General features: G+C 38.7%; 1 protein-coding gene across 6 annotated transcripts in view; it reads left to right on the top strand.

Annotated features, from left to right (window-relative positions):
- CHD2 (chromodomain helicase DNA binding protein 2) overlaps positions 1–16,366 on the top strand; it is a 119,290-nt gene that overhangs the window by 79,577 nt on the left and 23,347 nt on the right. For 5 of the 6 annotated variants that reach the window (XM_077871034.1, XM_077871062.1, XM_077871040.1 and 2 more), the window contains 9 exons: positions 852–1,022; positions 1,846–2,021; positions 5,343–5,384; positions 6,726–6,865; positions 10,655–10,793; positions 10,989–11,139; positions 12,271–12,393; positions 13,702–13,830; positions 14,764–14,904. In XM_077871034.1, the coding sequence (XP_077727160.1) occupies positions 852–1,022; positions 1,846–2,021; positions 5,343–5,384; positions 6,726–6,865; positions 10,655–10,793; positions 10,989–11,139; positions 12,271–12,393; positions 13,702–13,830; positions 14,764–14,904 (1,212 nt within the window). The remainder of the gene's footprint in view (positions 1–851; positions 1,023–1,845; positions 2,022–5,342; positions 5,385–6,725; positions 6,866–10,654; positions 10,794–10,988; positions 11,140–12,270; positions 12,394–13,701; positions 13,831–14,763; positions 14,905–16,366) is intronic. The other variant, XM_077871048.1, reaches the window with a different exon arrangement.

The raw sequence follows: 16,366 nt of genomic DNA, 5'->3' as shown, positions 1-16,366 counted from the left end.
GTCTGCCTTCAGCCCAGGGCATGATCCTGGAATCCTGGGATCGAGTCCCACATCGGGCTCCCTGCATGGAGCCTGCTTCTCCCTCTGCCTGTGTCTCTGCCCCTCTCTCTCTCTCTGTGTCTCTCATGAATAAATAAATAAAAATCTTTAAAAACAAAAACAAACAAAAAACCCAAAAAGCTCTTCTGTACTTGATTATAGCTTTAAAAGACTAGGTGAGAAGGAATAAAAAGGATGTGGAGCCCATGCCTGGGGCCTTCCCACCACTGCCCATAGCCTGGCCAGAGCTGATAGATATGTCTGTGTGTAGCCACAGGCTGCGACTTTGAATTGCATAGATATTTTGAATGCCAGATATGGAATATTCTAGATTTGTTTGAATTTTTTGCATTTTATGTTCTCATTTTCATTTCATTTATGTTCTAAGAGTAGAGTGCACTTTTGAGTGTATGAGATCATTACATACCTTTAGTTTCTGTATTCAGCATTTGATCATCTAAGTAAATAAAAAATTTCTAATTAGTATCATATTTATTAGAAAATGTGATAGACTTTTCATAAAACTTATATCACAATTTATATCTTTCCATAAAACTTATAAGACAATTTATATCTTTATGTTTCCCTGTTTCTCAGTAATGTTTCTGATGAACTTGAGGGTTTGGCAAGGTGATTTACGGATGATAAGGGAGAGATTAGCAGAAAATTGATGGCCTGATTATGTAAGATCACAGGAGTTCTGATATTACTCATAGCATCATATTTAGATTAAAAATGCTAGGTGAGATTAAAAATGATGGTGTTTGGGAAAGAGGGAAATGTCAGACAATGAGTTATTCATGTGTCTTAAGGTTGCCAACTTTGCAACAATGGAAGATGAAGAAGAGCTGGAAGAGCGTCCTCACAAGGACTGGGATGAGATCATTCCGGAGGAGCAAAGGAAAAAAGTAGAAGAGGAAGAGCGTCAGAAGGAGCTAGAAGAAATTTACATGCTGCCCCGAATTCGGAGTTCCACGAAAAAGGTGATTGAGTTAGGTGAAAGATAAGAAAGGACTTCTTCTATTGTAAAGGCTAAGGAAGTGCTAATTATTCAAGGAAGAGGCTTTGCATTATTGTCTTGACGTGGAGGCAGTTATTTTATAGTGAACCTAGCAGAGGAAAACTATGGAGTACCCCTGGGTTCACTTGTGAGACATTTGATCTTTGTAAATTGGCTTTTTGTGGCACCAGTGTAAATACTTAGTAAGAGATTATATAACTGTAAACAACATACACGTACTTCACATCTTATAGCACCATTACAAGCATGATCTAATATGATTTTTGCAACATCATTGAAGTAGGTAGAATAAGTTTTATTATTACCCAGTTTATTGGACATAGATTTATCCAAGATTGTAGCAAATCAGTAAGTATTAGCTAATAGTAATAGCTACCATTGATTGAGCACTAATTGTGTGCCAGGCATAGTTGTGTTGTTATATCTATCGACTCATTTAGTGTTCGTGAAAACCCAAATAAATAGATATTTATCATCATTTTACAAATGGAAAGCCAAGACACAGAGTGGTAAAAAACTTACCTAAGCAAGTAAATAAGAACCTACAATTCACGTATTTTTATTCTAGTTCATTTGTCGTTACATTGCATTATGTCTCTGGAAATGTGACTATTTCCCAAGCAGATCTTCTTCCTTTATGTGACACCTTCCTCCTTATTTTCTTAAAGGAAAAAGGGCTTGTTGAATATGATGAAAAGTTTGAGTACTAAAGAATTGAGATGGGCTGGTTTTAGTCTTGACTTCTTGTGCCTGGCACTTGCTACAATGAGACTTTGCCTTTTCAGGCTCAGACAAATGACAGTGATTCTGACACTGAGTCCAAGAGGCAGGCCCAGAGATCCTCTGCTTCTGAGAGTGAGACAGATGACTCTGATGATGACAAGAAACCAAAGCGCAGAGGGCGCCCCAGAAGCGTGCGGAAGGACCTTGTCGAGGGATTTACTGATGCAGAGATACGAAGGTTAGTGGAGGCTTTGCTCTCTCTCTGGAGTCTGTGTGGAGGGCATGCTATGAGCTGTGGGCTGATGGTATTCCTGACATTGAAGACAAGGTAGGCAGAGGCTGCAGTGTGCAAGGAAGGCGGGGGACAGAGTCATACCCCACAGATGGAGTCCTGCCTCAGAAGATTCTGCCCTCCAGGGTTTTCCTCACTTGAGGTCTTTTGTTGGTTGCTCAGCTCTTGTTTTCTTCCTGTTCTCTGGTTACTCTGAGCATTTTCACAAAGAAAGTCCAGCCAAGACAAAAACGGTTGGAGGCAAACTGGGACTGAGCGTTTTTTATTTTAAGAATAGGAATACATGTGCAAACATACATAGACACACACACAGGTCTATGCATATAAAAGAGATAGTATAAATATAAAAAGTTAAAATGGTACAGATAACGCTGCCCTCATATCCCTTGTCTCCCCAGTTCACTTCCTGACAGTATTAGTACTGATACCAGTTTGGTGGTGTGGTGGTTTGGTTTGTTAGTAATACACCCAACATAGTCTTCTGCAGCTTTTTTTTTTTTCACCTGTAATTGATTTTAGATATCTTTCTATGTCTGTACTTATTGTACATTTGTTGGTATTTAATTCATACATCTGCCATCCAATAAAAGAAATCTAAAATTGTTGCTTCTAAGTGATATTTCCTCACTTTGCATGTATTTTTTGTTTTAGGCTGAAGAAAATATTATTTATAGTATTTACTTACAGTAGCTTTATGGTCCAATCCATATTATAATAATTATATCACATATAGTTACACTAACTCTTGTAGGTTAGTATATTTTAAACCAAGTCTTTATTTTTCCCTAAATGTTATAACTATTCTTTTTTTCTTCTCTTTAATTTAGTATGGAAAAGTATAAATATATATAAACATTGATATATACCCTCCAGTACTTATCATGTTATCATCTTAACCATTTTGAATTTGTAGTCAGTCTTCTGTGTACATGCTACATCCTCTCACCTCCTACCCTCAGTATTATTTTGAAAAGAATGTGTATTCTGTAGGTAACACAGTGGTCTACAGATGTTTGTGAGGCCTCTCTGACTCTGGATTGTCTGAGTCTTCCATTTCCTTACTCATCATCTGCTTTAATTTTTAAAAATCTGTTATTAGTGTAGCCACTTCAGCTCTCTTTTGGGTACTGTATGCACATTATCTTTTTCTATCTTTTTTACTTCAGTATGCCTGTCTTTGAGTCTAGCTTGTGTCTCTTATAGACAGCATATTGTTCTATCAGTTTTTTAAAAATTTATTGTCAGTCTCTTTTGGTTGGAGTCTTTAATCACATTTGTATTTCATGTAATTACTGATAAGTTAGAATTCATATCTGCATTTTGCTATTTGTTTTATGTCTTGTGTCTTTTTTGTTCCTTTATTCTCCCATTACTACTGTTATTTTTGTTATGTAGGTATTTTTTAATATAGCATTTTAATACCTTTGTTTTTGTTTTTTTGTGTTTCTCATTATTTTCCCATATAGTTTTTTACTATTTCAAAGTTATTTTCTTAGTAGTTGCCTTGGAGGTTATAATTAGTACCTTAACTTGGAACAGTTTAATTTAGATTATCATCAACTTAATTCCAATGGTAAAATAAATTGTACTCTAATATAACTTCATTCCTCTCCCCTTTTCTGTGTTCTTATTGTTGCAGAAGTTATATCTTTACACTTTATATGCCTGTCAACACAGTTTTGTAATTACTGCTTTTTAAAAAATCTAAAGAGTTACAAAAGTACATTTATGCTGTCTTTATATATTTACCTTTTTTTAAATAAAGATTTTATGTATTTATTTGACAGAGACAGAGTGAGCACAAATAGGGGGAGGGAGGGACAGAGAGGGGCCAAAACAGACTCCCCACTGGGCAGGGAGCCCGATGCAGGGCTTGCTCCATCCCAGGACCCTGGGATTCTGACCTGAGCTGAAGGCAGACACTTAACCGACTGAGCCACCTAGGTGCCCCTATTCAGTTACTCTTTGTGAGGCTCTTAATTCTGCCTGTTTAGTGGCTGCTGTGATGCTGCTTTGGACAACTACTGTAGTTACAAAGATGTTGATTTTTCAAGACTCATGGAGCATGCAGAGAGGAGCATGGGAATAGAACAAGTTAAAATGCCAGAGCGCTTTCAGTTTTTACTGACATCCAGCCATCTGCTTGAGTAAACGCTCCTGTGATAGTTGCAAGCATTTGGTTAATTTCCAGAGTTCTAACAAAGTCGATCTTGACTATATTGCTGGTGTTCTTCTTGCTTTTATGGAGGAACAACAGATTTTCAGAAGTCCTTTTCTTGACCATTCCAGAAATGCTTCCCTCTCCTAGTGTTATTTCAAAGTAATTCCCAAACGTCATATTCTTTTATACATAAAATATTTCAGTATATATGAATGGAAGAAAGGTAGAGTCGAAGAATAAGCTTCACATTCACTTTCCCCATAATGCTTTCCTAGTCCTTGTGTTCATGCTGTTCATGTAGTATCATTTCTCAGCAACAGGCCTATTCATTCTCTCCCCCTTTTTCTTTAATTGCTGTGTTCTCTGTTTCCATTTATCCCTCCGTAGTGTCTCACCTTACACTGTTACCTAACGAGATGATTTTAGTAATGTGGTCGATGACAGTGATGACTATGATATATCGTAACATCTTGCTACTTAGTGACAATGGTAGTGGTTAGTTGTAAGGAAGGAATAATAGTATAGGGTAGAGACTTGTGAAAGGATTGGTTGGATATTTGTTTGAAGACAGGGTCTGGTAGGCATAGTCAGCAGACTTTCCAAAATAGATTTATCTAAGAAGTTTTAAATCACATACTTACTTTACTTTGCTTTATTCCCAGAAGTATTTGAGACAGTCTTAAAAATTTTACAGCTGTGTAATTGACCAGAAAATAATAAATATTACTGTTTAGAATCGATAGTAACAGTAACTGAGTAGAGTGGCTGACCGTTTTGCGGTCTTATCACAGGAGTTAAATGGTGGTTAAATCATTTATCATGTATTGAACTCCATGAACTTGCACCTTCTAAAAAGGGTAATATTAGAGTTAGGTCACTTTGCGGTTACATTCCTTAATGGTTTCTTGATTAGTATCTGAGAATAAATTTGACTGCATCTCTAATACTCACTATTTTAAGTGGACCAGTTTCAAAGACTCAGCATTCTTTGACTTAGTGTCAATTCCATGGTTTGGGCTCAGTCTATTTTGACAGTGTGCATGGCATGTTTTACCACTGAGCCAAAACCTCTGTTTTTTAATGTGTTTTTATGATCATGTTCGCAGGTTCATCAAGGCATATAAGAAGTTTGGTCTCCCTCTTGAACGGTAAGCTTCTTATCCACCTTTTTTTCATTTTTATTACATAGCATGCTTTCTTTTTTTCCCTTGTATTATTTTCCACTTAGTACTAATGCTGGGAACATTTTTTTTTTGTCCTGGAAACGTTCTTTTACAAATATTTATATATTGTGCAATTGTACATATGTTTTTGGGGAGGGATGACAAAGATGACCATCTGTACAGAGATTTTACTTGAGTGGAAAATGAAGCAAGTACATGCAAAACTACAATACAGAGAGAATTTCCAGAGGAGATGTTCAGATAATTCAATTTGAAAGAATGCACCTATTTACTATTTGCATCCTAGTTCTTATTTAGTAATAACAATTTGTGATTTTTGTAGCCTCTTACTTTTTTAGTAGAGTATCATGAAGATTAAATGCAAATAACACCTTGCCAGCAGCAACTTACCAAAGGGTTGGCTGTTGTTACTCTTTTACAGGCATTCAGGAAATGAACTCAGAAATTGGATTTTAAGAAAAGACTATCTGAATCTGAACTAGTTCAGTATTTTGCTTTGTCCAGAATCAGCAGTATGTCCTATGAATAATAGTACTGACTTAATAGAAATAGCAGATGCCTTACTGTTCTTCCTAGTAAACTTCTGGAGTGGAAGAAAATTATAGTCTGTATGTTTTGTTCTGTCCTCTCCATTTAGAGAGGAAGCAGTGATGTGTAGCATTAGTGATGGTGAAACCTAGAAAGTCAGGTGCACCTTTTGGAGGTTGTTGCTGGCCACCCAGGATAAAATGTGTATCTGTGAGCCGGTGATCATAAAAACCAGCAGGGTGAGGAAGAGTGCATCTGGCTGCTTCTGGCACACTGATTTTTAGACGTTAAGTATGTTTGCATGCTCCATATGAGATCACTGAAACATTGTAGAAGTAACTGTACTTTGCTTCTAGGAATAATGTGATGAATGAAAGTAAGCTGGAGGAAGAGAGGTGAGCACAGAGGATCAGAGGAGTGCAGACAGTCGTTGGCACCTCACCTGCCACCATTGTCAGGCAGCCGTCTAGTTAGTAATAAAAAACTAGTAAGAAAAGCCGACTCCTAAAAAAAAAAAGAAAAAAAAAAGCCGACTCCTTTCCCTCTGTTCTTTGAAATTACCTTGTGGATTATTCCAAAGAGCAGTTCTTTATGATGGAAAATGAGTTACCTCTCAGTCATTATTGGAGGCTTCTTGTTGGAGCCTTGGAATGATCAATAAAATTGAGGAAAATGTCTTTGCAGGAGCAAGTTTCTATGAGGCCAAATAGTATCTCATGTGACATTAGAAAAATGGGCATAGGGCCTTGACGAGTCTCCGTATTTGTCCTTCCTCAGGCTGGAGTGCATAGCACGGGATGCCGAGCTGGTGGATAAGTCTGTAGCAGATCTGAAACGACTGGGGGAACTGATTCACAACAGCTGTGTGTCAGCAATGCAGGAGTATGAAGAACAGCTGAAAGAAAATGCCAGCGAGGGTAAGTTCTCCCAAACCCAGTATTGTGGATTGAGAATACTGCTGCCAGGGGGTTTTGTTTTTGAGGAACAGACTCCTATCCCAGGCATCCCTCATCCTTTGACGTGTGTATTCTGACCTGCCTTTATGTGAGCTCAGTGTTGTAAGAACCCAGATATCTACTCCACAAAGTTGATTTGCAGCAGGTGGAGAGTAATGAGCAACATGAATGATTTCATCTTTTTTTTTAAATAAAGATTTTATTTGAGAGTCAGAGCGTGCATGCACGAGTGGGGGAGGGGCAGAGGGAGAAGCAGGCTCCCCACTGAGCAGCGAGACAGACTATCATGGGGCTGGATTCCAGGACCCTGGGATCATGACCTGAGCCAAAGGCAGACACTTAACTGACTGAGCCACCCAGGTGCCCCATGAATGGTTTCTTCTGATGTTGTTATAGAAACCTTAGACTGGTTTGAATGATGTAAAGACCTGAGTGGGCAAAGCCTAGTGGATACATCTATATTTTGGCTGGAGGTGAGGACATTATAGACCACAAGCATCACTAGTCATCTTGGATATACAAATATGGATTGTAATATGGCAAACTTAAAGAATTTAGAGAATTAATTGGAATATATAAAATTTTGGATGAATATTATAAACATTTTTGTTACTATGCGATTTTCATGGTGCTAGAATTTCTTTTAATTGAGCTCAACAAGTTCTTCCCTCACAATGGTCTCATTTGCAGAGGGGAGTAACAGTGCCTGCCTCAGAGGCTGAGGGTGACTCCTGGCTCAGTCTGTTCATGGGAAATGCATAGTGTGGTATCTGGCTTGCCCCATTCGCTGATACCAGGAAAGAAGTATTTGTGCTATAGATTTTCTTTTTAAAGATATTATTGAAGGTAGTATAATTTTAAAGTATCTTAAGTATAGTCAAAAATTTATTTAGCTGTATTTTCCTATTTTGTAAAAGACATTGATATGGTTAGGACAGTGATCCAAGTACATGCTTTTATATGTATGGCACTCAGAAAACACCCAAGAGTCAACTCTAAGTTTACCATGTTTTCATTTTTCATTGTAATTGTTGTGAATAAATTTTACATTCACATGGTTCCAAATTGAAAACTGGTATCCCTCTTTCTTGTATCTTTCTAGAAATGAGAAAATATGTACTATGGAAAATGAATAAATCATGTTTTTTCTCCTAATACCACAAATGCAGCAAGCACACTGTTCTGCACCTTGCTTTTTCCATCTCTCATAGGTCACTGTTTCTATTAATTTCAGATTTCTCTTTCCACTGTTTCTATGTAAGAATTTCAGTGTGCGTGCCCCTCTTATACAGAAGATAGCATAGTGCGTATTGTGTTCTGTATCAACATATTTTCACGTGTGGAGATCATGCCGCATGTTGTAGAAATCTCTTTCTTTCCTTTTGCAATTGCAGTGTTCCACTATGTTCGGTAGATGTGGATTCAGACTTTACTGTTTCTTTCTTTTTTTTTTTTTTAAATTTATTTATTTATGATAGTCACAGAGAGAGAAAGAGAGAGGCAGAGACACAGGCAGAGGGAGAAGCAGGCTCCATGCACCGGGAGCCTGATGTGGGATTCGATCCTGGGTCTCCAGGATCGCGCCCTGGGCCAAAGGCAGGTGCCAAACCGCTGCGCCACCCAGGGATCCCAGACTTTACTGTTTCTGAGCGATGAATATTTGGGTTGTTTTTAGTCTTTGACTATTACAAAGACAGCTGTAATGAATTCATAGTCTAAGGGAGATGCTGTGTTGTATCTCTACAAGCATGTCTCCTGGATGGGTTTCTGGAAGTGGGACTGCTGGATCCTGGAGAAGCATGACTTGATTGGATTTTGCCAAATTCTCCAGCAGTCATACCATAATTTATAGTGCCACCAGCAGTGGATATTGGTACTGGTTACAAGTCTCACAAACAAAGGATATTGTCAGATGGTTGGGTTTTTGCCAAACTGATAGGTGAGAAATGGTATCTTGTTTTTCTTTTAATGAGTAAGATTGTGAGTGTTTTTCTGATGAAAGTTGCTGTTTCTCACCTGTAGTTTGTGACTTGTCTTTTTACTCATGGCACTTTAAGAAAACTTAAATATTTTATATAATTAAATGTATGTCTTTTACCTTACTGTATTTAGATTTTGAGTCCGTTAAATACATTTCCTCTACTCCCAGTATAAACAGGAATTCGCTGTGACTTTTCTTCCTCTTATACTTGTGTGATTTCATTTACTTTTATATCTTTGATCCACTTGAAGTTTCTCCTGGTGTATCCAGTTTTATTTTTCTGTATGGTTATTATATGTTTCAGTGCCATTGAAAGTGGTTAGTTTTATCCAGCTGTCTGATTTTTGTTTTAAAGACTTGCATAATCTATTATGGATATGCTATATGTTAAAGGACATTCAGCTATATGATCTTGCTTTACAGTATTGTGGTAGATAATTTTGTATGCACACCATTTTGCACTATACTCTCCCACTAAGCATTGAATAAGCGTGGCTGTTTCCTCTTGGTCTCATCAACATAATGTTTTCAAATTTTTGAATTTTTCAACATGATAGAAATGTTAGAAATGGTATGTATATATATTTAATTTGCATTTCTCTGATTATGAGTGAGGTCAAGTATTTTTCAAATGTTGAGGAATCATTTGTTTTTCCTTCTCTGAATTGTCTCTTTATCCTTTGCCCATATTTCTGTTGCAGTCTTTTTATTTTACAGATGAGGAGACTGAGACCCAGAGAGGTCAACAACTAGAAGTGAGAGGGGAAAAGGGAAGGGAACAAGGATACTTTGTGCAAATTTGGGAATAAATCCCAGATTTCTGATTTTGAGAAGTGCCTTTCCCATTTTCACACATTCTGTTCCAGCTCTCTTCAGAATTGCTGGGAATAGCATTTGCAAATGAATTCTAGAGGATTACAGAAGAATATCTAAATAACTATTTATGATCATAGCACCATTTCATCAACTTGAATGTTAAAAAAAGAAACCGTTTCTTAGGCTCTGAGCCCTCTCCTCTCACAGACAAGTGTCATTATCTTGTGCCATCATTTTCCCAATATCTGGCTAAGTTGACGGAGTTTCATCATCATTTTTATTTATTTATTTATTTTTAAATTTATTCATGAGAGACACAGAAAGGCAGAGACACAGGCAGAGGGAGAAGTAGGCTCCCTGTGGGGAACCTGATGGGTGCTCGATCCCAGGACCCTGGGATCACAACCTGAGCCAAAGGCAGATGCTCAACTACTGAGCCACTCAGGTACCCCTGGGTTTCATTTTTAATTCTAGGATTATTTTCATTTGGCACTAGGGCTAAGGAAATCTTTCCAGGACACCTTTTGTTCATTTCAAATGGTATTAACTTGATCCCCTATTTTTACAGTAGAGAAAATCATCTTTAAGACCTTGAGTTTTCTTAACTCTGTTAATAAGGTAGTTAGAAAACAAAAAAAACTTCAGTATTACTATTAATCCTTTAGGATCTTTTTTACTTTTAATTTTAGAACCAAAGTATAAAAGATAGGAAGATTAAAATAGAAATAAATACTAGTGGATTAAAAAATCCTCAATCTTAAAAAACTGAATTGTTTAGAGGTTATTTTATGCCTGTTAATTGGAAAGCTTTTTTGACTTTAGGTTATCTTAAAACTAACAATAAACCAGAGATACATATCAAGTGTGAATAAACATTCAGGGTGTGCTGATAATGTTTTCTGTAGAACTGCAGCAAATTCTCACTTAACTGATGTGAAATTGGTATCCTTTAGGGAAAGGACCAGGGAAAAAAAGAGGCCCAACAATCAAAATATCGGGGGTTCAGGTTAACGTGAAATCCATTATACAACATGAGGAAGAGTTTGAGATGCTGCATAAATCTATCCCTGTGGACCCTGAAGAAAAAAAAAAGTGAGTCTATTCTGTGCATATGCATGAGTGGTTGTGCTGTCAGAAAGGCGATTCCAAGTTAAGAGTTGTGTGTTATGTAGGGTTTTCATGGTCTTGTGTTTAACACATCACAATGCTTTGTCCATGTTCATTTTTGTTCCTTTCCAAATTCTAAAGGCCCCTCCTCATGTCCTCCTGTTTTTGAAATCCCTTTAGATACTGCTTAACCTGTCGAGTGAAAGCTGCACATTTTGATGTGGAGTGGGGGGTGGAGGATGATTCAAGACTACTGCTGGGAATTTATGAACATGGCTATGGAAACTGGGAGTTAATTAAGACGGATCCAGAGCTTAAGCTAACTGACAAAGTAAGTAAATCTGTGATGCTGGAGATTTCCAGATTTGTTACATAATATTTTTATATTGATAACTTATTTTTAACTATTCTCTGGGGTTGGCGGATCACATTGGAAATTAGTACAGTAATAAATTCCTGGGATTTCTTTTGTTTTGGGGAATATTACCATCTTTAGTGGACTGTGGTACTGTTAGATGAAGATAATAGCCAGGTAAAATTTTGGGGAAATCACAGGAGAAATCTTAAAATTCTAATTCTTATTATACATCAAATCTTATTGCAACAAATACCAGGGTAAGATTATTAAGAATACAAGGATTCCTTGGCCTCAATCATTGGCCCTCTTGTTTAAAACAATATTTGAAGCAATTGTGTTTCAGTTCTCCAAAGAATGAGCTACACCTTGGTATTTTTTGTAATGGAATTAAATATTGGCTGTACTTCTCCCACAAAATCGAGCCTCCCACCCTATCTGTTGTAAATCAGGCTACCAAGTAGTAAGGCCGTACTCAGAGCTATAAGCAGGGAAAGCTGACTGGCTCAAATTTTAGTAGGATGCGCTCCATGTTGTGCTCCTGGCAGGGCTTTTCCTGGCACGTCAAACAATGCTCATCCCATGTGTGATGCTCTAAGAGGGTGACAGCACCCTGCCATAAGCACTGAGACCAAATCCAGCCTGGCCTGAGAGGTCCAGCTGTGGTAGCAGGGACGGATCATGTCCTGGCATAGCTCAGTGCTCTCCGGCAATGCTCTAAGAAGCATTTTCAATCTAAAACGAAGCTTTAACCTAGCTCCAGGGATTCCCTGCTCCTGGAAGGAGGAAATCCACGACGGCTGGGATGCTCTAGCAGATGAAGCCAACAAGCCCCTCCTACCTGAGTTGTTCTACCCTGTTAACAGCACAGGTAGGAGCCAGTGGGAGAGCTGGATTTCTCCATCCCATTTTGTAAAATGAGAACGGCTCATAAGGGATTTTCAGTGACTGGGAGCCATGGACATGAGATAGGATCTGAGGCTTTATCTGTATTTTGGGTGGTTGGGGAGGGAAAGGACTGCTTAGTTCTTTGTTGACTGTATGTATCCTGATCCACTAACCGGGACATGGGTGGTGGCGGGTGCTTCTCTTCCTTTCCTGTTGAAGATTCTGCCTGTGGAGACAGATAAAAAGCCTCAGGGGAAGCAACTGCAGACCCGAGCGGACTACTTGCTGAAGCTGCTGAGGAAGAGTCTGGAGAAGAAGGGGGCTGTGACGGGCGGGGAGGAGGTGAGTGCAGCTGCCAGCAGAGTATCCTTCAGAGGGCTGAGGCTACCACCGCCCCCCCACCCCCCCGCACAGTTAAGTAGGAGAAGGAATGCCTGCCTTCTCTGGGCACAGCACACAATGCAATCATCCCATAGTTAGGTGTTGCTTTTGAAGTTCCAGTAATGATGGTTTGGTTGGTAATAAATAATAGGAATGTTCATTCAGTAATTGGCCTGAACATCTTGACAACTTTCTTACAAGCTCATTCTCCTCCAGTTCTGCCTCAGAATAGTCCTCACCTCTCCCAGAGCCACTGATCCAGACATATATGTTGCTGTTTTTTCAATTTTGGGGCTGCTTCCTCAATTTTGGACCACAGTTCTTGTTACTGTATGAATACCACCAGATTTAACTTGTATAACTGACCCTGGGCTACTTGTAACAGTTGGTCCCAGAGGTACAATGGATAGAATCCACAGTGAATGCAGAAGCTGGTTTTCAGTTCTGACTGCCTTACTTACTCAGTACAGAATACCAACGAAGTTGCTTATGATCTCATTTGAACCTTATCTCCTTTTATTTTCCCAAATTTTCACTTCAAATTCAGGCCTAGAAAGCTGGCAATCACAGTGAGATGTTATATCTGGTACTAGCGGTCCTTGTTGGGTGTGTGTTCTCCATGCTCTGAGCTCTGCCCTTTGCATATATTTCCATATATTATAAACAAAATGAATTTTAGGGAAAGAAAATCACCATGATCCCACGTGATCCTTGTTTTTGTTTTTTTGTTTTTTTTTCATGTAATAGTGTTAAAAGTAGTGCCATTCTCCAGATAACATGTTGAGTATGAACTATATGTTGGGTTCTGGAGGGACAGATTAGGTCCTGTTTATACTTGCTTTATATGTCTGTATCCTATTTGAGGGGATCAACAGTATTTTAACCTTTCCCTTAATTTTTAGATAGAGCATATGTCTAGATTTTTTAATGTTACTGCTAAGTCTCATGTGTTTATTTGTGTCTTTGTGCATAAATGTGCTTTTCCTTCTTTTGAATTCTATCTTTAGCATAAATTCTGAGCACTGGAATTAATACAGTCAAGGATATGGGTGCTTTTATGTGGTGTAGGGACATGTGTAGGGCTTACATTACTGTTTTCCTCTCCCCACCCCACCACCCACCCCCAGGTAAAATTGATGACAGCCTTTTGAAATAACTCTGAATTTTCTCACTTGAGTTAGTGGCTGCTACTGCTCTAAAGAGTCCTAACGTTATTTGGTCATCCTTTTTCAGGTTTGTGGTTTTATCATCATTTTCTCTCCTTTCCAGGCCAAATTAAAGAAGCGGAAGCCTCGAGTAAAGAAGGAAAACAAAGAACCCAGGCTGAAAGATGAGCATGGGGTTGAGTTTTCATCTCCTAGACACTCAGACAATCCATCAGAAGAGGGAGAAGTAAAGGTATGCGGCTGGATTTCAGTTGAGGGTTGCCTTTTAGGCTATATTTATTGTGCCAACTGGTATAAAACCATTCAAAATGTGTTTGGTTTATATGCAGAGTCAATAAAGTGAAAATAGAATATATATGTCTCTGCTTACCCAGTGAGAGAGCAATTTGTTCATTTAAGCCAGCCATCACAGATTCATGGGTAATGGAAGTAAATGAAGCGAACCATGCAAGATGTAATGATCAGTGGCCCGTGACACCCAGTCTTGTGGTTGAAGAAGATGGAGTAGTGGTGGGGACTGCAGCTCACCAGGAGCTTCATGCTTGAGGCAGGGGGGCAGGTGCTCTGCAGTTTAGTTTATCGTGGGCCAATAAGACACATCTGTGGGTCAGGTTTGGCCCAGGGCCTGCCAGTTTGTGACCTCTGGTTTAAGCAAAGTTTAAAAAGTGGTAGCATTCAGTGTGTTGTTTCAGTGAGTGACAGCCTTATGGGATTTTATGTTGTTGCCCTTTGAGTGTGATTGTACTTTGAGATTAGCTCCAAGAGGATCAGCAGTGGGTACAGAAACTGGCATGAAATTGTCATGCACAAATGAATTCAAAAAGTTGTAGCAACCGTGACAATTACTTGGTGACAGGTATATCATATCTCTGGTCCTCAGTTTTTTTCTATCTGTGAAAGGGCAATGATAATGCTTATGGTTGAAGGGTTGCTATGAGAATTTAAGAGAGGATATGAGTTGCAGAGCATCTGTTGCTACAGGCTTACCTGGTGATTACTGGAGAGCTTAGAATTGTGTGAGCGCCTGCATTAGGGCTGTGTGCTTGAAAACAAGCTTAGTGTGGATGCAGTGATGAACCACTGCGGACAGTGCTCCTGTCTCTAGAAAGTAGACCAGTAGATATAAAGTTTGTGGCAAAAGCTCACAGCCCTGTTTGTTTTCTAGGATGATGGCTTAGAAAAAAGTCCAATGAAAAAGAAACAGAAGAAGAAAGAGAACAAGGAGAACAAGGAGAAACAAATGAGTTCTAGGAAAGACAAAGAAGGGGACAAGGAAAGGAAGAAGTCAAAAGATAAGAAAGAGAAGGTATCAGCGTCCTTGTGCTTTACTGAGATTCCCATAGCCTCGGAGATTTCTGCTAGGACCTAGACAGAATGGGCCTGGAGCGCCCTGAAGTAATCGTCTTTGTGGGCACATCCAAGAAGGAAGGCCTGGGCTGTCAGAGGGACACCTGCCCCTCTTCTTACAGAGAGGAAACGTGCAACTGTGGGGTATTTATAATACAGAAGGCCTTTAGTTGATCTCTTACTACTGATTTCAGAGGGGAATTTTGAATGGATAGGACAGGTGAGAAATGTTGCACTTACAGGTAATGACCTGAAATCTGTTCTCATTTTCACGGTACAAGAGTACAATCCATAGATGAATTTGAATATTTGAAAAGTTTAGGAGTCAGCCCAAATATACCAAGAGAAACTTTTGGAGTAGAAATGGATGAAAAGCCCAGCTATTCTATAATCTTCCCTTTGGTACTTCTGTGAGGTGAATCCCAAACCACAGGATTCTGGTAGAGTGTTGCATGTATGTTTTCTGGCTTCTGATGAAATTATTTTGCATCTGTGTCTCTCATGAATAAATAAATAAAATATTTAAAAAAGGGGGCGGGCAGCCCTGGTGGCTCAGCGGTTTAGCACCGCCTTCAGCCCAGGGCCTAATCCTGGACACCTGGGATCGAGTCCCACGTCTGGCTCCCTACATGGGGCCTGCTTCTCCCTCTGCCTGTGTCTTGGCCTCTCTCTCTCTCTCTCTCTCTCTGTCTCTCATGAATAAATAAATAAAATATTAAAAAAAAATTATTTTGCAGTTAACCCTTAATCCTGCTTTTATTCCACCCTCTATTGATAATCTCTAGTAGACTTTTTGATCTTTAGAACTATTCTTATATATGTAAGTACAAAATGATCAAATCAGATTCCTTGGGCAGCCTTTTCTCCCCACAGAAGCAGTATATCAGAAACAACTTTTCCAACTGAATAAGTATTAAAATCACTTTGAATAAATAAAGAAGATTCTATTTATAACACCTTGGAAGCAGTGTACACTTACCATGCTGAAATCACTTTCAGATTTTTTTATGTTAGGAAGCTTGCTGTGCCAGATACATTTGCATTTGTACTCCAAATTCTTTTTTTAAGTGAAGTATTTCCAAAATATAAACGTACAGGGAGCCATTTCCCATACATCCACTCATCCACCACCCAGATAGAACTGTGGCCAGCATTTTTTCACGTTTACTTGCAGTGCCTTTTGTTGAGCTGATATATTTTGTGTTTCGTGCACATTACAAATACTGTTGAAGCCCCTCTCCATTTCCTCTTTCCCAATTTCATTATTCTGCCTCCCTCTTTTCTCCTCTCCTGGTTTGAAACCTTCCTGCCCATGTTTTTTATACCTTTACTATATGTTATATACAATTGTAAACAAAGCATAGTATTATTTTTTTAAATGTTTATACCTGAAGTTATTATATATATATGTATCTCCATCC

Source organism: Canis aureus, chromosome 2 (genome assembly GCF_053574225.1).
Source record: "Canis aureus isolate CA01 chromosome 2, VMU_Caureus_v.1.0, whole genome shotgun sequence".
Lineage (NCBI taxonomy): Eukaryota > Metazoa > Chordata > Mammalia > Carnivora > Canidae > Canis > Canis aureus.
Note: the sequence above shows the minus strand (reverse complement) of the source record. Positions and strands in the feature narration are given on the sequence as shown.